Below are 24,434 nucleotides of genomic sequence, written 5' to 3'. Positions count from 1 at the left end.
CACTATTCCATACCATTCTCTGATTTCTTCCATCTTACACAAAATGTTAGGAAGCCAGCCAATCAGCGGCCTCAATAGCTGCAGTGCCCTTGTGATGCCCCCGATGAGTGCCGATGGCAGGAAACCTGAGGGGGTGCAGCACTAAGTACTATAGAATTGAATGAAAAAAATACATTTTTTATCCAAAAACAGCACCGCTAGGTATCTTGTATTACAGCTTAGCCATATTCAAGGAGCTTTGCTGCAATATCAGACACAACCCACAGACAAGTGGATCTTTTCCCCCAAACGCTTATGCATATAATAGCATATACCAAGATTCAATTTCATCAAACTTTAATTAATATATCGATGTGGCACTTTTGTCTGATGTTGGTAATGCGGATTATTATATTGTCTGGACATTTGATTTTTGACCAGACTGAAAATAATGCATTTAATTATGATTTCGATTGTCCTTTTAATCTGATAGAAAGAAAAAAAACCTTGGGAAACTGACTTGACTATTTTTTTAATTGAGCAGTATGGTTTGTGATATTATTTCTAAATAGACTAATAGCGTTGAGACTTTATCGTCTCGGCATGAGTCCTACTTGGTTGTTCTTAATCGCTCCACTCTACTGTAGTGGCTCACCCTCTCTACTTTCTCTTGTATAACATAGGTATGAAGCCTTCTTCCCTGTGGTGCTGTCATGTTTAATGTTTGTGTGGATATTTATAGAGCAGGAAACTCTAGTACAACAAGGGCTTTCATTCAAGCAAAAGGTAAGAGTTGTATGTAATAAAAAATACCATTTATATTGCTCCAAAATTTCCTACAGTGAGAAAACATTGGGAGATTAGTGAACATGACAAATTTTGGCCTACAAAATGAGAGGGCATTTTAAACATAGTAATAATTCTTTGTTTTCCAGTTTGGCTTAAACAAAACCTGACAGCTGATACATGCATCCTCATCTGTGGACAGGCTGATCCCTGGCTTCCCCTCCCGCTGCCCGAAAGTGACAGGTTTCTCCCTATTCATGTTGTCTTTTCAGAGAGGAAGAGGACTTAAAGGGAACCCGTCACCCCCAAAATCGAAGATGAGCTAAGCCCACCAGCATCAGGGGCTTTTCTACAGCATTCTGCAATGCTGTAGATAAGCCCCCGATGTATCCTGAAATATGAGAAAAAGAGATTAGATTATACTGGGTGAGCGGTCCGATCCTATGGGCATCGCGGTCCGGGGCCTCCTATCTTCTTACGATGCGGCTCCGGCACAGGCGTACTTTGTCTGCCCTGTTGAGGGCAGAACAAAGTACTGCAGTGCGCAGGCGCTGGGCCTCTCTGACCTTTCCCGGAGCACTGCAGTACTTTGCCCTCAACAGGGCAGACAAAGTACGCCTGCGCCGGAGCCGCAGCGTGAAGACAAGAAGAGGACGTCATCCTATGAAGATGGGAGGCCCCGGACCGGATCGCGACGCCCATCGGACCGGACCGCAGCGGGACCGCCCCTGGGTGAGTATAATCTAACCTCTTTTTCTCATCTTTCAGGATACATCGGGGCTTATCTACAGCATTTCAGAATGCAGTAGATAAGCCCCTGATGCTGGTGGGCTTAGCTCATCTTCGATTTTGGGGGTGACCTTGCCATGTGACTTAGGATAAAAGCCAAACCAGAATCTCAAATTGCAGACTCAGCGTTTTGAGGTGTTGCCCCTCATTACTGCAAAGTATGAGATCTGATTTGACTAGGTGAGAGGCTTAAGACTGGGATCTAGTGGGTAACGTTTCTCCTTGTGGAGAGTGACAAGAAAGGCCTTGCATGTCAGAGTGAGGAGACTTGAACTCTAAAAGTCTACCTATTGACACTCTGCACAACTCGAAACATTACCTCTTAGATCCAGGTCCCTCCCTACACACAGGCACACACTCACACATGTATATATATATATATATATATATATATATATATATATATATATATATATATATATATATATATATATATATATATATACATATATACATACATACATACATACATACATACATACATACATACATACATACATACATACATACATACACACACACCCACACTGGGAAAGACATGTAACTCCAGGCAAAGGGGCGTAGGGAAGCTGCCCGGACCTGCCTGTCCAACTAGTCTCCCGTGCGATCTGTCCCCATCTGTCAAACTATAGTTTTCTCTGAAATTGTGAGGTGTTTCAGAGTTAAAAATATATACGGTATCTGAAATCATACAGCCGGTGTCATAAGGACGTGAATCAGGCAGCATGTATTAGCTGTCAGGTTCTGGTTAAAATGATATATTTGATGATATAAGATTCTTAGGTACTGTAGAGAAGTCCTAGAAATGTAAGATGTTATAATAATGGAGGATGATAACTTGCAATACTTCAAAACTATGTTAATTTTTACTATTTTAGTTAAATCTAAGGAAACGTACATAAACTTAAATGAAAGACACTAATTAGCAAAGACTAGAAACTGTATGATGGTACTATAAGCAAACATATAATCGTATATATTCAGTGACTAATTGAAAGCTTCATACATAAAAGTGGCTATGTAGAGTGAAAGTCCTTTGATCCATTGATGAAGTTCTCCCATGATGAATTGATTGGAATTTTCTGGTCAGCTTTTCAAATAATGTGGATTTGGTGATGCAGCTTTTCCAGTTTCTGCCCATGGTGGTGCAATAAGGAGGCATTCTAAACTAATTGGACTTCTCACCTTTTTTTCAGTATTTGTTTACATTGGTTTTAGGTATAGCTTTGTCGTTCTTGTGTTCTCATCGCTTAGACACTTCTAAGAAAGAAGCAAACAACTTCATTAGGCTAGTTTCACATTTGCGTTAGAATCCGCAGCGTTTAATCCGCATCTGCAAGTGCAGGAAAAAATGCATAGAAACATGTCGAAACGCGGCGTTTTTTAGACGCATGCGGGAACGCATGCGGTTAAAAAAACGCCGCGTTTGCACACTTCTCAATGCGTTTTTTCCTGCTTTTGCGTTTTTGGTGCACATGGTGACAAATTTTACAGGAGAAAAATCTAGATAACCAGACACCGCCAATGGGACTACAGAGGGCGTGTATTATGGGATATCTTTATATAGACCCTTGAACAGCTGAAATCTTCAGATTTTGCTCCTGTATCCTGTGTCATAATGGATCTTCGCATGGAGAGCTTTTATTTCAACCTGGATTTAAGCATCAAGCTGTTTCTTGCCTGTGCATTTGCTTGGGACTAAGACAGAAATCACGAAAGATGGAGAAGGAGACGGCGTAGGCGTTTTTGGAGACACCCCATTATTGAACTACGTGAGAGCCGTGGAGCCTATCACACGCTGTATGGCGAGCTTAAGGCCAACCCGGACAAATTCCTGGAATATACAAGGAATGTCGCAAGACTCGTTCCGGGTTTGCTTGCTCGTGTGCAAGGAGCCAGGACACCCAGCTCCGTAGAGCGATTCCAGCAGAGGAACGTCTGCTGGTTACATTAAGGTACGTAACAAATCTAAACCAATGGCAGTGCAAATTTTGGGTGTTCTGACATGTATTTTTTTGGTATTTTCCTTTTTGTCTTTAGCATAACAACACCATAAATAGAATAGATTGTAATTTTTTATTTTTTTTTCTTCCAGATTTCTGGCAACCGGAGAGAGTTTATCATCCCTACACTTCCAATACCGGCTTGGAATATCCACCCTGTCCGGAATAGTTGCGGACACCTGCCGGGCTTTGTGGAATGTACTTCGGGATGAGTTTATACCCCTACCCACCTTGGACATGTGGATTGAAATTGCGGAAAAATTCTGGAGTGTGTGTGATTTCCCCAACTGTTTGGGAGTGGTGGATGGAAAGCACATCCGCATTATCAAACCAGCCAGAACAGGATCGGAGTACTTCAATTATAAAAAATATTTTTCTGTTGTGCTCATGGCAATAGCCGATGCGGACTGTCGCTTCATCGCCGTGGACATTGGAGCTTTTGGCCGTGGCAACGATTCCCAGACTTTTAAAAACTCTGATATGGGCCGCCGTGTGTATGGCAAAAATTTTAATTTTCCACGGCCATGACCGCTCCCCAACACTCAAGGTCCACCAATGCCATTTGTTATGGTTGGTGATGAGGCCTTTCAGATGTGTGAAAACCTACTGAAGCCATATTCCAGTCGGAAAGGATTTTTAACTAAAGACTGACCAGGGCACGAAGAACAGTAGAGTGTACCTTTGGGATTCTAGTCTCAAAATGGCGCATTCTTGCATCAGCCATTAATCTAAAAATGGAGACAGTCGACGAAGTGGTCAAAGCTTGTGTGGTTCTGCACAATTACATAATGGCTAAGGAGCGGCCCAACATTGAACTGGATGAACCAGTTGCACACCCACTGCCCGATTACCCACATCACCCGCTGCGGTCAACAGCTGAAGTTGGCCACATGTGGGACCAATTTGCTGCCTTTTTTGATTCGGATATTGGGCGTGTGTCATGGCAGGACAATGTTGTGTAAATGTCCTGTTGGGATTTTATCTGTACCAGTTATTTTCTAAAATGTTACCAATATTTCTCGTTAATAAACTTTATTTTTTGGTGTCTTGACAGTGTCTCCTATTTCCTCTACAAACCAAGGCTGTCCTCACACTAGCTGTATTTGGTCTGTATTTCATATCAGTATTTGTAATCTAAAACTAGGAGTGGGTGATAATAGCTGAGGTGCTAGATATGTTATTATTATAATTTTCCTCTAATTGTTCCAATCCTTGTTTTGACTTACACATACTGATATAAAATACTGACCACATAATGTTAATGTGACGGCAGCCATGTTGTTTTAAAGGTTGTTGACGTCATTGCGTCCGGATTCTGTTCTGCAGTATCCATTGGACACAGACTGAAGAGACAATGACTGTCATACAAAACAGATCTATACTCATCAAGTCAGGTGTCAGAAATAATGAATTCATGATGCACATATAACAGCCTCATGAATTCACTATTTCTGACACATGTACAGGTGAGCATAGATATGCCGTGTATGACCGCCATCGTCCCTTCACTTTGTGTGAAATAGATTACGTACACAGAAGAGAAAATGGAGGTTATACAAGGCAGTTCTCTACTCACCAGGTCAGGTGTCCTAATTAATGAGTTTGTGGACACCTGACCTGTTGAGTATAGTTCTGCATTTTATTTCTGCCATTTTCTCTTCACTCTGCAACACTAGTCACAGACTAAGCAGAAGGAAGAGATTATGGACATAATACAAGTATTAATTTTTTTGGCCCACCTCATATCTCTATACTAAAGACACACAAAGCTGCAGTCTTTTATTTGCTAACTACTGTAGCTATGATGTGGCCAAAAAATTAAGTGTTCGGCGCACGGTGTGTGTTGACGGCGGCGAAAAACACAAGTAAACCACACATAATTGGGGGCAAAAAACAATATTATTTATTTTGTTATACACAAAATTTTTATTTACTGCGCCTGCTTGGGGTAGAGTGATGTAAACGGGGGCTGTGAAGCTGTGAGGCCTGGCTAACTGTGGACGACGCAGAGGTGGCAGGAGAAGGGGCAGTGAAACTTGTGGGGTCTGGTAGTTCAGGGATAGGGCTTGACACATGAGAGGCTTGAGACGCACTGGAAGGGTGAGACAAACCTGACATTACAGACATACTGGGAGGTGAAGGGGGAGGAATACTAAGAGTCCGCTGTTTTTTTTTTTTTTTCCTTTCTGGGATTGCTGTGTTCTGGTAAGCCTCGGTGGGCTCATATGTCGTGGCATGGTCGTGGTGGGTGACCTGTCAGGGTCCGGCTACACTCTGCCAGAGTCCATAGTGCTCGTAGAGCGTGCAGCCATGCCAAAGTCCATAGTGCTCGTAGAGCGTGCAGCCATACCAGAGTCCATAGTGCTCGTAGAGCGTGCAGCCATGCCAGAGTCCATAGTGCTCGTAGAGCGTGCAGCCATAACAGAGTCCATAGTGCTCGTAGAGCGGAAGGCCATGCCAGAGTCCATAGCGCTTGTAGAGCGAAAGGCCATGCCAGAGTCCTGCTGCATCGTGGTGGTGGCGGTACGGAAGGCCATGCCAGGGTCCTGCTGCATCGTGGTGGTGGCGGTACGGAAGTCCATGCCTGGGTCCTGCTGCATCGTGGTGGTGGCGGTACGGAAGTCCATGCCTGGGTTCTGCTGCATCTTGGTGGTGGCGGTACGGAAGGCCATGCCTGGGTACTGCTGCATCGTGGTGTCAGTGGAGGAGGTTCAAGCAGGAGCAGCAGTTGTCATGGTGGTGGCGGTGGGCTGTCCAACAGCACTCGGCATGGTGGTGGTGCTGTACTGGTGTCCGGCAGTGCTAGGAATAGAGGTGGCCGTGCAGTGGTATACAGCAGAGGTCAGCATTGACGTTAATCGTGACAGTGAAGGCACAGGTGGATATGCCGCCACTTTCTGCTGAAAATACTAACTCTGCTGCATAGCCTGCACGTAAGCAGCATTGCAGGCCTGCAAGGTAAGGTGTCCCGACATGCCCTGCTCAATTTGGTTAAAAAAACGATGTGCTGGCCTCTGGAGGTCGGCTTTTACTTGGTCAAGGCTTTTGGTGACCTCCTGGATACGTGTATTCATGTGGCTAAGGGAAATATCCATTCGGTCACCCAAAGCCTTGAGTCCTTCGTGAAAAACCGAGCTCAAGTGCAAAAACTCGGGCATGAGGGACCTGTCCGATGCCCTGTGCCGCTGCTGGGAGGAGCCCCCAAAAAAAGGGGCAGTGACAGAGGACTGGGAAAGGGGAAGACCTGATGGACCAGCTTCCTGGTCTCCAGTTTGTGTGGCAGGCCCACTTGCTGCTGGATGGCTGGGACGGGTCCGTGGCTGTCTGATGAAGGACCGCTCCAGAACCTGGGCCAACAGTGCTGCTCCATGTGCTGTGAAAAAAGGAAAAAAAAAATTAATACCAAAAATTAACCAGACGCCAACTCCTGTGGAATAGAAACATACAGATTATGGCAATACAACACAACCTAATGCACGGGAGAAATACTTACGTTCTCTGGGCAAGGACCGGTCTTAAAAATGCCAGAACGCGATGGTATTTGTACTTTCTGATCCTTGCTCCAGAACCACTGGGAACACGGCTCTCTTGACGCAGGTCCTTGTTGAAGCAGTCCTTCATCGAACGCCAACATGTTTTGACTCTGGCCACTGTTGAAAAAACAAAACATAATGGTCAGACAATGGACTTTTGGCCGTGCTCACACAACTGTGTGTGATGAGAGAAACTTCTGAGAGTTTATCTCATCACACACAGTTGTGTGAGCACGGCCAAGGTCTCTGCTGCTTCACACTGCATTGCAATACTTACCAAATGCATTTCGGACCCGAGTCGGGGTGTTGTCCCAGCCATCCCACATCGCTTTGGCCACCTCATTCCATAGGCGCCGGATCGTCACATTGTCCGAGTGCTGTGGAACCCGGGTGTCCCACAACGGGACTCGCTCCTGGACCAGGGAGATGAGGTCATTTTCTATGAGGTCTTCATCCCGTTCTGGAACCTAAAAATTAAATAAAGACATTAATGTTGGATACATTAACATAAGGAAAAGAAAGAAAACAGAGGCTGAGAAATGGCATGAATAAGGAAAGTCAAGATACAAAAGGATTCAAGAAGAAAAATGTAAAGAAATAGGAATGTAAAGAAAGGAAGATTCAAGAATACTAAAGTGAGGATACAGTAAACAGTCAGCCTTGTATACGTACACGCTGCCGCCTTGCCACCCGACCGTGACTCCGCTGCTCCTGCCAAGTCTCTGCCGCAGTAGAAGAAGTGCTCTAAAAAAATGAAAAAAAAATTGTCATATGTGTAGATGTGCCAGTGAATACTTACCAATCTGAGGAGATGAGTACTCACTTCACTGACATGTTCGGCTTCAGAAGGCCCAGGACGTTGCTCCTCATCAGAAGAAGACATTCTGATGCATGCAGAAAGAAAGAAATGGCAGAAATTAGGACATGTAGAGACAGAAAATAGAAAATAAAGACATTGGCTAGGATATACTCACATTGTTCAGAGGCTTGTTTGCTCCAAGGTGCTGTGGTCTGTCTGCTCTGCTTGGCTGTCTGCTGAGTAGTGACCTGCAAATGTCCACTCCCTCCCTTTATCACCTTGTATGTGGGGGGTGGCTTATCAGTGTCTAGACATGTTTTTCTCTGGTGCAACGCATGCGTTCACGAACGCAAGCAAACGCATGTGCTTGTGAACGCATGCGTTCACATAGACAGCAATGCGTTTTTTGGCGCATTCCTTACGCAATCGACCGCATACGTTTCTAGGCGGCAAATTGACGCCTCTAAAAATTACTATATGTAGCATTTCCACACCAAACCGCAGACGACGAAACGACGCATGCGTCGTCAAACGCGGCAAAAAGCAACCGATCGCAGACGCATGCGTCCCTAATGTTAAATATAGGAATACACAACGCATGCAGATATTTGCGGAAGAAACGCTGCAGACACAACCGCAAATGTGAAACAGGCCTTAGTTTCACCTTCAGGCAGTTCAATATGTTTGTTTACTTGTGTGATCATTGGCTTTCTGGTCTTTCATAATGGTCACTTTATAGGGTGTAGGCCTGCAGAATATCAAATGTTCACCGCCTTATAGTGACTTACACATATTCTTTCTTGACAACGTGGGAAATGTTCAGAAAGATTGTAGCTTACTACAACCCATCTATTATGGCTATGAATGAGATTTTTTTCAATTCACAACTGGAAAAATACTGAAAGAAATGCATTCTTCCTAAATATGCAGTACTTTATTGTTTGCATCATTGTTGAAAATTCATGCAACAGCCATTATTGACAACCAAAATAATCGTAGACATGGTTATAAAAAATGCACATCATGCATAGAAATGTACATCATAGGATGCTGTCTTTGAGGGCGTCATGGTATATATGTACATAATGGAAACACAAGGGTACAAAAGCTGTGCCTGTGCAATGAATAGCATCAGCCTAGTAGTAATTAACAGAGAAACCTCTGATCCTGACCTTTTAACCCATTAATGCTTTGCTCAATATGCCATCTTCATTCTTGCAATCATAAAATTGTAACGAGCCATGAAAAATAACCCATTTACTTCTTCTACACGCTGCATTCTGTTTAAACTTTTTTCAGCGTATCTATCCACCACTCCCCAAATAAATATTAGTAAAAACAATACGTTCCCCAAAACAGTAGAAAATGACACATTTTCCCACAAACTACAAGCCCTCATGTCCATATCATCTGAAAACTAAAAAAATTAAAAGGATTTTCTTCTTCTTTTTTTTTTTTTGTTCTCGAGTTGTCAGACAGTTCTCTTCTCCTCTTTCTGTTCTCCATGCTTAGTGTGGCACACACAGACACACAATGGAAAGACTGAGTCAGCTTCTCCCCTTATCTGGTTTCAGGTGTGTTTTTCATATTGTCCACACCTGTTACTTGCCACGAGTATCACATGTTTGAAACCTGGCCCATTTTGGGGGATTTTGATTGAATTTATGTGTAAAACATGTGTATAGAAAAACATGTTTGATTGCAATCATTTTCTTGGAGAAATACTTCATTTTCTGGAACAATTTCAAGGGTGCCAGAACTTTTAACCATGACTGTACATTGGGTTTTCCATCTAAATTTCTGAATGACGTTATTCAGATAAAACCTCTGAGGGATCCATTCACTGTAATGAGGCAGCAGAGTTACTATTGAATCCGTTTGGCTTCTGTTCAGCGGTGTCCTTTTCAGAGGTTCACAAAACTGTGGCCGACAGAACTTTATGCATATTTAAAAAATAGACACCACTGGATCACAGGTCAGACAGCATCCACAGAGTTTCCATGTGCATCATTATAGGGAATCTTCCACCCCGGGTTCCATCCGAATCACGTATTTCAGAGATTTACATTTAAACCCCAGTGTAAGCGCTCAGCGCAGAGCGCAGGATAAATGTGTTTGATTTTTGGGAAGCTGATTGAATAAATCAATAGTAGATCAAGAATTGGTTTTATTTATTTGTTATGCCATTCCTCGTGCAGTATAAATGATTAAAAGACTTTATTCTTTGGGTCGATGCAATTGCAGCGATACCAGATTTATATCGGGTTTTTATGTTTGGCATCTGTCACACACTAAAAATTGCTCTTTTTTGCAAAAACATTTTTGCATCACCATATTTTGAGAGCTATAATTTTTCAGTTTTTCTGCCGACAGTCATGTGATGGTTTGTTTTTTGCAGGAGGAGTTAGTGTTTTTATTGGTACCATTGTCGGGTACATGATATTTTTTGATCGCTTTCTATTCTGACTTTTGGGAGGCAGAATGAACAAAAAGCAGCAGTTCATGAATTGTTTTCCTGTTATTGTTATGCCGATCACCATGTGGTAAAATTGATAAGGCATCTCTATTTTTGGGGTCATTACGATGCTACATTTATATGATTTTTTAAAATGTTTTACAACTTTTCCACAATAATAACTATTTTATACATAAAAAAATCGTTTTTGCATCGTTTTATTCTGAGAGCTATAACTTTTTTAATTCTCCTCTGAAGTAGCCATTTTTATTTCCATTCGACTTTTTGATTGTGTTTTGTTCTGCTTTTTGATCGGCAGCATGATGAAAACGTATAGGTTTTTGTCGCGATTTTTATTGGTGGGACAGTTTTTTTAGGTTGGGTCTTTTCGGATGTGGTGATACCAAATCTGTGTACTTTTTTTGTTTTTACATAAATATATGTATTTATTGGTATCATAATATTTTCATTTTTGTATTTATTTTGCATTTCTTTTTACTTAGTCCCTCTATTGGACTACTTTATTTTTTTTACTCTGATGGCTGTTGTAATGCATTGCAATGTATCATACCTGTCGATGCTGCTGTGACTGAAGCCTTTTAGACGATGGTCTAAACAGGCTCGCGTAGTTGGGTGACCCGGAGAGGGAGCCCCCTTTATCTCCCAGCCTCAAAATTGCTGTGATTGATTTTGATCATGGTATTTAAGGAGTTAATTGGCTGTGGGAGATTGCTGGCACTGCTCCTGGCTATGACATGCACGACTACGTGCCGCACATGATCCCCATGACGTATCTATACATTAAAGGCCGGAACCCCTATCTGACCATGATGTACAAGTACATCAAAGGTTGTGAAGGAGTTATAGAATAGCAAAATATTATATTATTTTTGTCCCAAATCAATGGGAATCTGGCTCCATGAGTTATTTCTCAGTGCACATTGTGTTCATTGTCTTTTACACAGTGGTGGAGATTATTCAAACTACTCGCCCCCCAAATACAGTTTTCCATGACTTATTCCATACATACATGTTTTATTCACTTTTTACACCTTGCCTTACAATGGATAGGTGTGGGAGTTGCGTAGAATTGATTTGCACATTAATGATCAACAAGAGAAAACTTGAAACAAATAGGTATCGGCTATAAATATGCCACTATTTATAGTCATCCTTATTTTCCATTTAGAACATAATTTTAGTAAATGTATGCCTTACTGCTTCTAGTTCTCTTAACAACAATCATGCCCTTACAGCTGTTCCTCATATGATCCTACGTTTGCAAAAATGGTAAATCGTGAACATTAGTGCTGACACATTTCAGATTTTCTTCCGAGTGTTGATTGCTCATTGATAAAATCAATCCAATTTTTCTTCTTATTAAACTTTTCTATGCTCGATAGAATGTTATACTGGCTGTTCTGTTTATATATATATTTTAGGCTGACTTAAAAAATGCTTTAAAGTTAAAGAATCCGAATCCCTTTTAGATACGTTCTCATCAATCAAACTTGAATAAAGATTAGAGAATCCAGATTAACACATGAAGAAATGGCATCCTCACATTTATTACTTCCGGCTGCATAGATTTTCCCTACTGTACTATAGCAGGTACCACTTGGGGGACAAGATTTCTGAGCATTTATAGAGGTCCTACAGGTTGCTGGAATTGATGTGGATTTTGCTCAAAAATCCAAATAAAATTTTTTTTATTCTCTTTGATTAAGTTTCTGTTTATTTCAATGGGGAACCACACCTATAGGAGCCATGACACTGGTTTTGTTTTTTTAACGAGCCATACAAGCTATATTGTATGGTAATAGTAGTAAATATTGTCCCTACAAACTTTGTGCTGTACTGTACATGTAAGATATAATCTACTTAGACCTGCATTTTATTTTCCAGGTTTTAGTCCAGAGCACACTAGAGTAAAATGTGACAAATGTATTAGGAATGCAAATTTCCTCTTCAGGAAGGAAGAGGTCTTGAACTCTAATGCAACCTATTGGAAGGTGACTATAGAGTTCAAGTCCTCTTCCTCTTTGAAAAGGCAATTTGCATATTTAGTTTCCCAGAGGAGGATTGCATGGCTTACAAGCCTCCTTACACTGGCATGCCAGGAATGTTACTCTACACAAGAGGAAATGTTACCTCTTAAATGCATGAGGAGGCGTACAATGTTTCTAAATTTGTTGCATATTTTCTGGTCTGTGAACAAAAAAAAATAAGTCCTCTGACAGCAGGCGTAGATTTCTGCTATAATTTATGGTAGCTTCTGGTGTAAATTATATTAAAATAGATATGAGCTAATCTTTGACATTTTTTCTGTGCTGTAAAAAATAGTGCAAGCTTCTTATAAAAAATACTCCTCCTTAAAGGAAGCCTATCATCACACTGTACACGCAGTCCAATCTGTAGAGAGCATGGTATAGAGAAGGAAAAGCTGAGCAGAATGATGTATAGGTTTATTGGAAGCGAACCAGGAAAACTTGTATTTTTAGAAATCCCTGGTGTATGTCTGTGTATGAGTCCAGTGGGCGGTCCTACTCAGTGATTGACAGCTCTCTGCATGCATAGTCATACAGGGAAGACTGTCGATCATTGAATAAGACAACAGGGATTTAATTTAATAAAATGCAAGTTTTGCTTAATTTTGTCCCACATCAATCTGATGAGCTCTTCTTGCTCTGTAACATCCTGTCTGCTGCAGATCAGATATGATTTTTTACAAATGACAGTTTCCCTTTAAAAGCTTGTGTCACATATTCTCTTTTTTCCCTTTATGTAGCTTGATTTCCCCCACACACGCGCCCCACAATCTGAATGGAACAGTGGTCAGGCCCAGTGACTTAAAGTGAGTGGCTGCAGGGAGAATAAAACTTCCTTTTCTCCTTGTATCTGCCACTCCAGCCTGTTATACAGGATTTCCATGCTGTTTACTTACTGATTACCCCTATATCTGCAAGTAAAAATAAAAATATTTGTTGGTAAACTAAGTATATTATCTAAGTATATTATCTTTGAGTTACATGGTTTTACCGATCAGGACACAATAATAAAAAAATCTTGTCCTTATAAAGTTTTGTGATTAGATGAACAACAACACTTGACAAAGTACACTGTGTCATTATTTATTTATTAATACCTGGGCCAAGATGCAGAAGAAATCTGTGGAAAAGTTAAGTACACCCCATGAATCAATAGCTTGTAAGATGACCTTTAGCAGCAATAACTTGAAGTAATCGCTTTCTGTATGAGATTTTCAGTCTCTCGCTTCATTCTGGAGACATTTTTACCCACTCCTCTTTACAACATTGCTTGAAGGGAATCTGTCATCAGGTTTTTGATTCATCATCTGAGAGCAGCATAATGTAGAGAAAAAGATGCTGATTCCTGTGATGCATCACTTTGTTTACTGGGTTTAGCAGTTGTGATACAATCAGAGTGTGTGTAGCAGAGCTCTCAGAACACTGAGGGAGTGTGCACACGTTGCAGATTTGCCTGCGGAATTTTCTGCTCAGATTCTGTATCTCTTGGCAGAAAACACAGGTAAAAATCCACGCAGATTTGATGCGTTTTTTTATGCGGTTTTTCATGCAGTTTTTTTCATGCGGATTTGTATGCGTTTTTGTAGACTAAATAAAGATCTATTATTTAACAAAAAAAAAAAAGAATTATGATGTAATTTCTTGTCCAACCTCTTCATTTACATACTCCATTAAAGAATAATGTTTACACACACAGATATAGATAGATATATAGATAGATAGATAGATAGATAATAGATCTATCTATAGCTAGATCTATAGATACATCTATAGATAGATAAATGATAGATATATCTATAGATGGATAGATCTATAGTTGGATAGATAGATCTATAGATGGATAGATAGATCTGTAGATGGATGGATAAATATATCTATAGATGGATACATATATATATATAGACAGATAGATGGATATATATATCTACAGATAGATGTTTAGTAATAAGCATAATAAAATGGTACATAAAAAGTTAAATAAAGACACACACACACAAAATCTGCGTTAGGCCGGGGTCACACTCGCGAGAAACTCGCACGAGTCTCGAATCTCAGTACCCGGCACTGCCTCAGCTACATAGAAATACATGCAGCCGCACACTCCGGTCCAGCTTCAGTGCTGGATATTGAGGTGCGAGTTTCTCACAAGTGTGACCCCGTCCTTAAATGCAACATCTGTTTAATTTTTAAAGGCCATTAAAATAGGGGACCCCCCCCCAAAAAAACGACGTGGGGTCCCCTATAATTAGCAGCCAGAAAAGTCTATGCAGACAGCTGCAGGCTGATATTCATAGCCTAGGAAGGGACCATGCTTATTGCCCTTCCCCCCCCCGGGCTACAAACACCAGCTCACAGCCGCCCCAGAAATGGCGCATCTCTAAGATGCACCAATTCCGGCACTTAGCCTCTCTCTTCCCACTGCCCTGTAACGGTGGCATATGGGATAATAGGGGGTTAATGTCACCTTTGAATTGTAAGGTGACATCAAGCCGGCTCAGTAATGGAGAGACGTCAATAAGAGACCTATCCATTACTAATCCTATAGTTGTTACAGGTTAAATAAACACAGCCACAATAAAGTATTTTAATGAAATAAAACACTACACAGTTTCCCTGTATTTATTGTTTTGCCAATCCGTGCGACTTCCTTAATCACCTGTAAAAAAAATAAAATAATAAACCAACACAAATACTCCCTGTTTCGATGCAGTCCATTTAATAATGACTGTCCCACGACAATCTCCCCTATAGAGCTGTCACATCAGGAGATCTCCAATGACACACTTACAGGAGACAATGGCTCCTGCAGTACATCACTGAAAAGGTTACCCGACTTCAGGTTCTCGATTTTCTGCAACACTGCGTGAGAATTTTCCCACACAGTGTTGCCAGTGACAGCGACCTCTGATGGCGGAGTGATACACTGCGGAAGGATACCTTCCATCATTGTATCACCGGTGCCCCTGGAGAGCAGTCACATCTCCTGATGTGACAGCTCTACATGGGAAATCGTCGTGGGACACTCTTTATTAAATGGATTACAATAATAATCCGTGCTTTTTTTTCCGCAGCATGTGCACACCAATTCTCAATTTCCTATTGACTAAGGCTACTTTCACACTAGCGTCGGGAACAACCCGTCGCTGCGCGTCGGGCCGACGTTCCCGACGCTAGTGTGTTCTCCGCCGCACAACGGGGGCAGCGGATGCATATTTCCCACGCATCCGCTGCCCCATTGTGATGTGCGGGGAAGTGCGGGGAGGTGGGGGCGGAGTTCCGACTGCGCATGCGCGGTCAGAAAAAGCGGACCGTCGGGAGCAAAAAACGTTACATGTAACGTTTTTTTCTCCCGACGGACCGCTACCATACGCCCAAACGCCGCCAAACGCATTCACCGTTTGGAAATGCGTCGCAAATGCGTCGCAAATGCGTCGCTAATGTTACTCTATGACGAAACAACGTATCCAGCAAAAACTTTTGCTGGATGCGGCGTTTCGCAAAAACGACGCATTTGCGACGTATTGCAGTTAACGCTAGTGTGAAACTAGCCTAACATTGGTTGTGCACTACACTGTGGATTTGATGCAATTCCGCGTGTCCAAAAACGCTGCTGAAGTGCATCAAAATCCGCAACGTGTGCACATAGCCTAAACCTGCTTACACGACTGTCCGTGTACAGTGTTTATTGACAAAAAGCTGCTAATCAGTGCTGCAGACATGGCTTGACCATGATGCTCTTGAAATGTCCTGCTGATAATTTCCTGCTGATAAAACACTCATTGTATTGAAACAACATGGCCTCAGAGTACATAGCAAAAACCTGCTGACATATTCCCTTTAAGTTCATTAAGGTTTGTGTTCAGTCGTTACATCACGGGTTCCTTAATCCCTTCACAACATATGATGTACAGTTATGTCATGTGTCGCGTTCCTGACTTTGATGTGTAATTTAATCAGACATCATCTGTCTCTAAAATCCACAGGCGGAACGTGGCTGTTAACCTGTTAAATGCCGCTGTCAAGCTCTGACAACAGCATTTAACATGAAGCATCATTCCATGTGCCCATCAGCACGCACATGATGTGATCATGGGGTGCTGATGGGTTACCATAACAGCAGGGGGTCTGCTGAAGACCTCTGTGCTTGTCATGACAATTCCCCTGTGAAAGCCAGCGGTTAGCTGTCATTCATAGATCGTGATTTTCACTATACATAGCAATGCTGATGCACTGCTATGGATTGTACAAGTAATCAGATCATTGCAGTTTTAAGTCCCCTAAGGAGACTAATTAATACAGTTAAACATGAAAAAAACTACAAAAGTTCAAATAACCCCCATTAAAAGTAAATCAATAAAAAAATACAAATCTGGTATTGCGGCATTTGTAAAAGTCCGATCTTTCAAAGTATGAAATAAATTAATCTAATCTGTAAATAGCGTTGTGAGAAACGCCAGAATTACTTGTCGTTGACCACACAATATCATGGTGGAGAGGTTGGAGAGTGATTGATTGTGTGGACAGGTTTCTTTTATATAGGTAATGAGTTCAAGCAGGTGCAATAAATACAGGTAAGGAGTGCAGCGTAGGAGGGCTTCTTAAAGAAAAAGGTCTGTGAGAGCCAGAATTCTTGCTGGTTCATAGGTGATCAAATACTGATTTCATGCAATAAAATGCAAATTAATTAACGTATGTAAAAATCATTCAATGTGATTTTCTGGATTTTTTTTTAGATTCTGTCTCACAGAGTTGAAGTGTACCTATGATAAAAATTACAGACCTCTCCATTCTTTTGTAAGGGGGAAAACGTGCAAAATCGGCAGTGTATCAAGTACTTATTTTCCCCACTGTAGATTTGTAGTCCCTGTAGACTTGAGTCAATTATCTGTATTCTCTCAATATATCTTTTTTTACTTTAGATGTTAAGACAATTTGGGTATAGAAGCAATGGAATTTTATTTGAATGACAGTTAAGTTCCTATGGATCAGATTTTATTATTGGGTTTCAGATTAATTTTACATCACAATGTTTTTTCTTTTAGGGATGTGACCTACTGCAGGTGAGAAGCTGCGGCATGCATTGGGACTCGATTCTTCCCAAATATGCAGATTTGTTCATGGGGCTTTTCGAGTCCCTCTTCGTCACCCCCTCTGTTCTGCTTCTGTTCACATCCTTTTTTACAATTGTTTTATTGATTTATTTATTTTTTATTTGGTCAGGTACTATTTAAGAGGCTCAATGCTTTGCCATCAGTTGAATTTGAACCCTTGGGTTTGCTTTTTTCCCACCTATTCATCTAAGCCATTCAAACCCTAGATCTCACGATCACACAAGACCTGGCAGGTAAGATTGTTACAGCCACATTTTTTAAAATGTGGATGTTAACAGCTATTTGGAGTTAGGTATTGGTCACTATCCTAGATGGTTAAAATATGGCCCGTATGGCGAATATTGGCATTTAAGAAATAACTGACCGACAGATGATATGCATATTGCCTCTTCTGAGAAAAAGAGGACTTAACTCTTTAGCGCCACCTGTTGGAAGTAATGATCCTACAAGTCACAATCAACCCTCTAACGAGTCGTGCAATATGACTTAGGATAAAAGCCAAATCAGTATCTCAATTCGCAGACACGGTGTTTCGGGCTGTTGGCCCTCGTCAGTGCGAAGCATGAGAACTGATTTGGCTAGGTGAAAGGCTCTGGACTGGGGTCTAAGGGGTATCGTTTCTCCTTATGGAGAGTGACAACAGGTGGCGCTGTAGAGTTAAGTCCTCTTTTTCTCAGAAGAGGCAATTTGCATATTTAATTTCCCAGAGGAGCATTGTACGGCAAATAAGCCTCCTTACCTTGACAAGCCATAGATGGTATGTCAGTCTCCATAAGGAGAAACGATACCCCTTAGACCCCAGTCCAGAGCCTCTCGCCTAGCCAAATCAGTTCTCATGCTTCGCACTGACGAGGGCCAACAGCCCGAAACACTGTGTCTGCGAATTGAGATACTGATTTGGCTTTTATCCTAAGTCATATTGCACGACTCGTTAGAGGGTTGATTGTGACTTGTAGGATCGCTACTTTCAACAGGTGGCGCTATAGAGTTAAGTCCTCTTTTTCTCAGAAGAGGCAATTTGCATATTTAATTTCCCAGAGGAGCATTGTACGGCAAATAAGCCTCCTTACCTTGACAAGCCAGCGACAGATGATAATAACCCTTTACTGGCAGAGCTGATTTTGACCTTAAATTTTTAAAATCTGCCCAGTGTCACTTTATGCGGTAATAACTCTCTATCCCAGTGATTCCGAGATGTTTTTTTCATGACATATTGTACTTCATGTTAGTGGAAATGTTTGGTTGATACGACCAATTGCGTATATTTATGGACATTTTACAAAAAATTTGAACATTTTTAAACTTTCAATTTTTACTCCTTTATGTCAGATAGTTATACTACACAAAATAATTAATAAATATTTCCCACAAGTCTACTTTACATCTGCAAAATTTTTGAAACATAATTTTTTTCAAGTTAGAAGTCTTCAAAGTTGACCAGCAATTTTTAATTTTTCCAACAAAGTTTACAGAACCTTTTGTTAGGGGCTACATCACATTTAAAATGACATTTGGTGGCATATATGACAGAACATACCCAAAAGTGACACCATTCTAAAAACTGCACCCCTCAAAGTTCTCCAAACCACATTCAAGAAGTTTATTAACGCTTCATGTGCTTCACAGGAATTAATAGAATCTGGAGTTAACATTTTACTTTTTTCACAAAAATGTTACTTTAGTCCCAAAGATTTTACTTTCACAAGAATAACAAAAGAAAATGAGCCCCAAAATTTGTTGTGCAACTTCTCCGGAGTATGCCAATACCTCATATGTGAGAGAAAAATACTGTTTGAATGCACTGCTGGGCTCAGGGGAGTAGCACCTTTTGACTTTTTGAAAACAAAAATAGCTGGAATAGAGAGCGTACGCCATATTGCATTTGGAGACCCACTGAGGTGCCTAAATAGTGGAAACCTCTACAATTGACCCCATTTTGAAAACTAGACCCCTTTGGGAATTTACCTAAATGTGTGTTGAGCGCCTTGAACCCCCAGGTGCTTCCCAGAAATTTATAACGTTGAACTGTGAAAAAAACAAAACAAAAACAAAACACACATTTTCTCAACAAAAATGTTCTTTTAGTCCCAATTTTTTTGTTTTGACAAGGGTTACAAGAGAACATGGACCGTACAATTTATTGTGCAATTTTTCCGGAGTACGCTGATAACCCATTTGTAGGGGGAAGCTACTACTTGGGTGCACGGTATAGCTCGAAAGGGAAGGAGCACCATTTGACTTTTTGAATGGAAAATTTGCTGGAATCATTAGCGGACTCTATATCGTGTTTGAAGAGCCCCTGATGTTCCTAAACAGTGGAAACCCCCACAAGTGACCCCATTTTGGAAACTAGACCCCTCAAGAAATGTATCTAGATGTGTGGTGAGCACCTTGAACCCACAAGTGCTTAACAGGAGTTTATAATGTTGAACTGTGGAAATGAAAAAATAAAATTTTCCCTCAAAAATATTGGTTTTGCTTCAAATTTTTTATTTTCACAAGGGTGAAGAGCAAAGTGGCCCAGATAATTTGTTAAACAATTTCTCCTCAGTACACTGATGCCTTATGTGGTGAACTACTACTTTTGAGGCACAGTGCAAAGCTCAGAAGGGAAAAAAAGCCATATAGGAGGTCCGATTTCCCTTGAATGGTTTGAGGGTGCCATGTCACATTGGGAGTCAAAACAGCAGGTACCCCCCATAAATGATGTAATTTTACACATGCACTTCTCAATGAATTCATCTAGGGGTGTAGTGAGCATATTGGCACCACATGTGTCACAGACATTTATACCTTTGGGCGGTGAAGAAAGAATAATTACATTTTTACAGCAAAAATGTTGTGTTAGCCCCAAATTTTTAATTTTTATGTGGGATAAAAGGAAAGAATGGATCTCTGTTTGTTGTGCAATTTCTCTAGAGTACGCCAATGCACTACATGTAATTGGGAACTACTTTTGAGGCACAGTGCAAAATTCACAAGGCAAGGAGCGCCATATTATAGTGCAGATTTTACTGTTATGGTTTGTGGGTGCAATGACCCACTGGGAGAGTGAGAGGTCTATATATTGAAAAAGTGACTTTAAAACTGTTATTGGGAAATTTTGCAACCCTTCAGTTGCTACATAGGAATTATGCAAAGTGGAATTAAAGAAAAAAAATACATTTCACCTCTAAAATCTTTTTTTATCTCAAAATTTCTCACTTTTGCAAGAGTGAGCACCAAAAATTTGACCACACAGTTACCCACTATCCTTCAAGTGCGACAATACCCCACATGTAGTCAAAAGTTTTGTTTGGTCAAACGGCAGATCTCGAATCAGAGGGAGCAGTATTTGAATTTTGCAGCACAAATTTGGCTAAAAGAGATAGAGGGCACCATGTCACATTTGCATGGCCCCTACGGTGCTTACAAACCACAGAAACCTTCTACAACTGACTGTATTTCGGAAAGTACACCCCTCAAGGACTTTATCCAGTGGTATAAAGAGCATTTTGAACCCACAGGTACGACATAGAAAACATTTCACAAAAATCTTGCTTTTGCTACACATTTCTCACTTTTGCCAGAGGTAACAACAAAAGGGGACCCCACAGTTTACACCTTATACAATTTAAACTTCGGTTTACTGCAGAACTCCCAACGTTTTTTTTTTTCAGCGCTGGGTGCTTTAAATGTAAGCCTTCTGCCCCGATATACTCACCTTCCAGCGGCTTCACCTTTTACTGATGACTCTCCAGTCCCGCAACGCAATCTTGTTCCCATAACTTCTAAATGGCCGTCAACGAAGTTAAGCCACAAGTCACTTTCTCTCTGCTGACATTCCCACCATCATCATGGGTGACTTCAACATCGCCATTGACACCCACCAGTCAGCAGCCTCCAAACTCCTGTCCCTTACTTCATCCTTTGGAGTTACTCAGTGGTCCTCCTCAGCCACCCACCCAGACGGACACGCATTAGACCTGGTCTTCACCCGTTTCTGCTCCCTATCTAACTTCACAACCTCCCCTCTCCCTCTATCTGACCACCATCTACTCACTTTCTCATCCCTGTCCTCCTCACCTGTCACCCATGTCCAGCAATATATGCAACCACACAGGAACCTCGCACACCTAGACACCCACACACTCTCTGACTCTATCCTACCACTAGCATCCATATCCTCACTCCACGACACTGCCACTGCTTTCTACAATGCCACTCTTGCATCAGCTATTGACACGGTCGCCCCTGTCATGCATAGCAGAGTGCGACGAACCAATAGACAACCCTGGTACAATAACATCACTAAAAAGCTTCGGCAAGAATCCAGAATTTCAGAACGGCGTTGGAAGAAAACGCATTCGCAAGATGATTTCACTGCACTTAAACATGCAACACATGCATTCAAATCAGCTCTCACCTCTTCTAAACAGGCCTACTTCACAACCCTCGTATCTTCCTTATCCCACAACCCCAAACAGGTCAACACTTTTAAATCCCTCCTCCGCCCACCACTGCCCCCTCCAAGTTCCCTAATCGTTGCCGAGGACTTTGCCACGCACTTCAAAAACAAGATAGACCAAACAAGGCAAGTCTTTGTTGTCAAACCACCACAACCCCTTTGTATACCTGACCAATGCCCAAACCCCATAACTTCCCTCTCCAAAGTCACTGAATGGGAGCTTGCTCATCTTCTCTCCAAATCACACCTCACCACTTGTGCACTTGACCCCATCCCACCTCCTCACCACCACATTAATCACATCCCTAACCCATCTCTTCAACCTATCACTAACTTCTGGTACCTTCCCCACTGCTTTCAAACATGCCACAATCACACCTATCCTCAAAAAGCCATCCCTTGACCCAAGCGCTATGTCCAGCTATCGCCCCATATCTTTGCTCCCATTTGCTTCCAAACTCCTTGAGCAGCACGTCCATGTTGAACTTTCCTCTCTCTTTGCATCTAACTCTCTCTTCGACAACCTATAATCTGGCTTCCGTCCCCACCATTCCACTGAGACTACCCTGACCAAAATTACTAATGACTTATTTACAGCCAAAGCTAACAGACAATTCTCTACACTCCTTCTTCTAGACCTGTCCTCTGCCTTCGACACAGTTGACCACTGCGTCCTACTACAGATCCTCTCTTCCTTTGGTGTCAAATACCTTGCCCTATCTTGGATCTCCTCATACCTTACCAACCGCACATTTAGCGTTTCCTACTCCCATACTACCTCTTCATCTCGCCCCCTCTCTGTTGGAGACCATCAAGGCTCTGTCCTTGGGTCCTTACTCTTCTCAACCTATACTCTCGGCCTGGGACAACTCATAAGGTCCTATGGCTTCCAGTACTATCTATATGCTGATGATGCTCAGATCTACCTCTCTGACCCAGATGTCACCTCTTTTCTCCAGAATCCCAGAAGTGCCTATCAGCCATATCCTCCTCCTTCTCCTCTCGCTTCATCAAGCTCAATGTGGACAAATCTGAACTAATTCTCTTTCCTCCATCTCGCATCTCTTCCCTACCTGATCTATCTATCAAAATAAATGAAATCACACTTTCCCCTGTCCCCAAAATCCGCTGCCTCGGAGTAACCCTTGACTCTGCCCTGTCCTTCAAACCGCACATCCAAGCTCTCGCCACCTACTGTCACCTCCAGCTCAAAAATATTTCCAGAATCCGTCCTTTCCTCAACCCTCACTCTAACAAAATGCTCGTGCATGCCCTAATCATCTCCTGCCTCGACTTCTGCAGCATCCTTCTCTGTGGCCTACCTTCTAACACTCTCGCACTCCTCAAGTCCGACCTTAACTCTGCTGCCTGACTAATTAATCTCTCTCCTCGCTACACTCCTGCTTCCCCTATTTGCAAATCCCTTCACTGGCTCCCAATTTCCAAGCGTATCCAGTTTAAACTACTAACGCTGACCTACAAAGCCATCCATAACCTTTCTCCTCCATATGTTTCCGAACTAGTCTCTCAATATCTTCCCTCACGTAATCTCCAGTCCTCCCAAGACCTCCTTCTCTCCTCCACGCTTATTCGCTCCTTACCCAATCGCCTCCAAGACTTCTCCCGAGTGTCCCCATCCTCTGGAATTCTGTGCCCCAACACGTCCGGTTATCCACCACATTTGGATCCTTCAAAAGAAATCTTAAAACCCACCTCTTCAAAGAAGCTTACAGCCTGTAATGACCACACGGCCACCTCAACACCATTGGAGCTACTGCAACCCTCGACCTACTGTCTCCTACCCCATAATCCTGCAGAATGTAAGCCTGCAAGGGCAGGGTTCTCTTCCTTCTGTACCAGTCTGTCATTGTTAGTTTTGTTTACTGTAAGTGATATTTGTATTTTGATGTAACCCCTTCTCATGTACAGCACCATGGAATTAATGGTGCTATATAAATAAATAATAATAATAATAAGTCTATGAGAGCCAGAACAAGGCTCTCATAGAGATGCATTGAAAAGTGACCTCCAGCGTGCTCCATGAAACATTGGAGCTGCCGGCAGGTCACTTTAACCGAAGACAGAAGGGCACGACGCTGGAAAAGGACGAAGGAGGGTTAGGTGAGTATGAGTTAAAGGGCAGCGAAATGACATTTAAAGCACCACTCTAATGCTAAAATAACAAAGAACATTGGAGTTGTGCTTTAACCTAATCTGTATGAGATCAAATGTCATGATAGTATGTGTCATACCTTGTACGTAAGACATCTCTATTGTTTGCATGTCTAGGAAATAATAAAGTGGATTGCAAACCGCTGAAATCAATAGAATGCTATGGTATTTAATGGCTTGGTGCTTTGTAACGTTTCACTTTTACAGATTCAAAATGCTTATGAAAATGAGCTGGTGTAGCTAAGATCCCTACAATATTGCTATTTTTATTCTGGCAAAAAGATTATATTGTAAAAAGGATTAAATTACAAT

General features: G+C 41.7%; 1 protein-coding gene across 2 annotated transcripts in view; it reads left to right on the top strand.

Moving 5' to 3' along the window:
* The window catches only part of PIGN (phosphatidylinositol glycan anchor biosynthesis class N), a 477,253-nt gene that overhangs the window by 316,853 nt on the left and 135,966 nt on the right, over window positions 1-24,434 (top strand). Inside the window, exons 22-23 of one of the 2 annotated variants that reach the window (XM_077269734.1) lie at window positions 663-765; window positions 11,835-11,977. In XM_077269734.1, coding sequence (XP_077125849.1) covers window positions 663-765; window positions 11,835-11,870 — 139 coding nt within the window. In that variant the 3' untranslated portion in view covers window positions 11,871-11,977. Of the gene's footprint in view, window positions 1-662; window positions 766-11,834; window positions 11,978-24,434 lie in introns of those variants that run through there. The other variant, XM_077269733.1, reaches the window with a different exon arrangement.

Source organism: Ranitomeya variabilis, chromosome 6, assembly GCF_051348905.1.
Source record: "Ranitomeya variabilis isolate aRanVar5 chromosome 6, aRanVar5.hap1, whole genome shotgun sequence".
NCBI lineage: Eukaryota > Metazoa > Chordata > Amphibia > Anura > Dendrobatidae > Ranitomeya > Ranitomeya variabilis.
The sequence above is the reverse complement of the archived record's forward strand: the minus strand, read 5'-3'. Positions and strand labels throughout refer to the sequence as shown.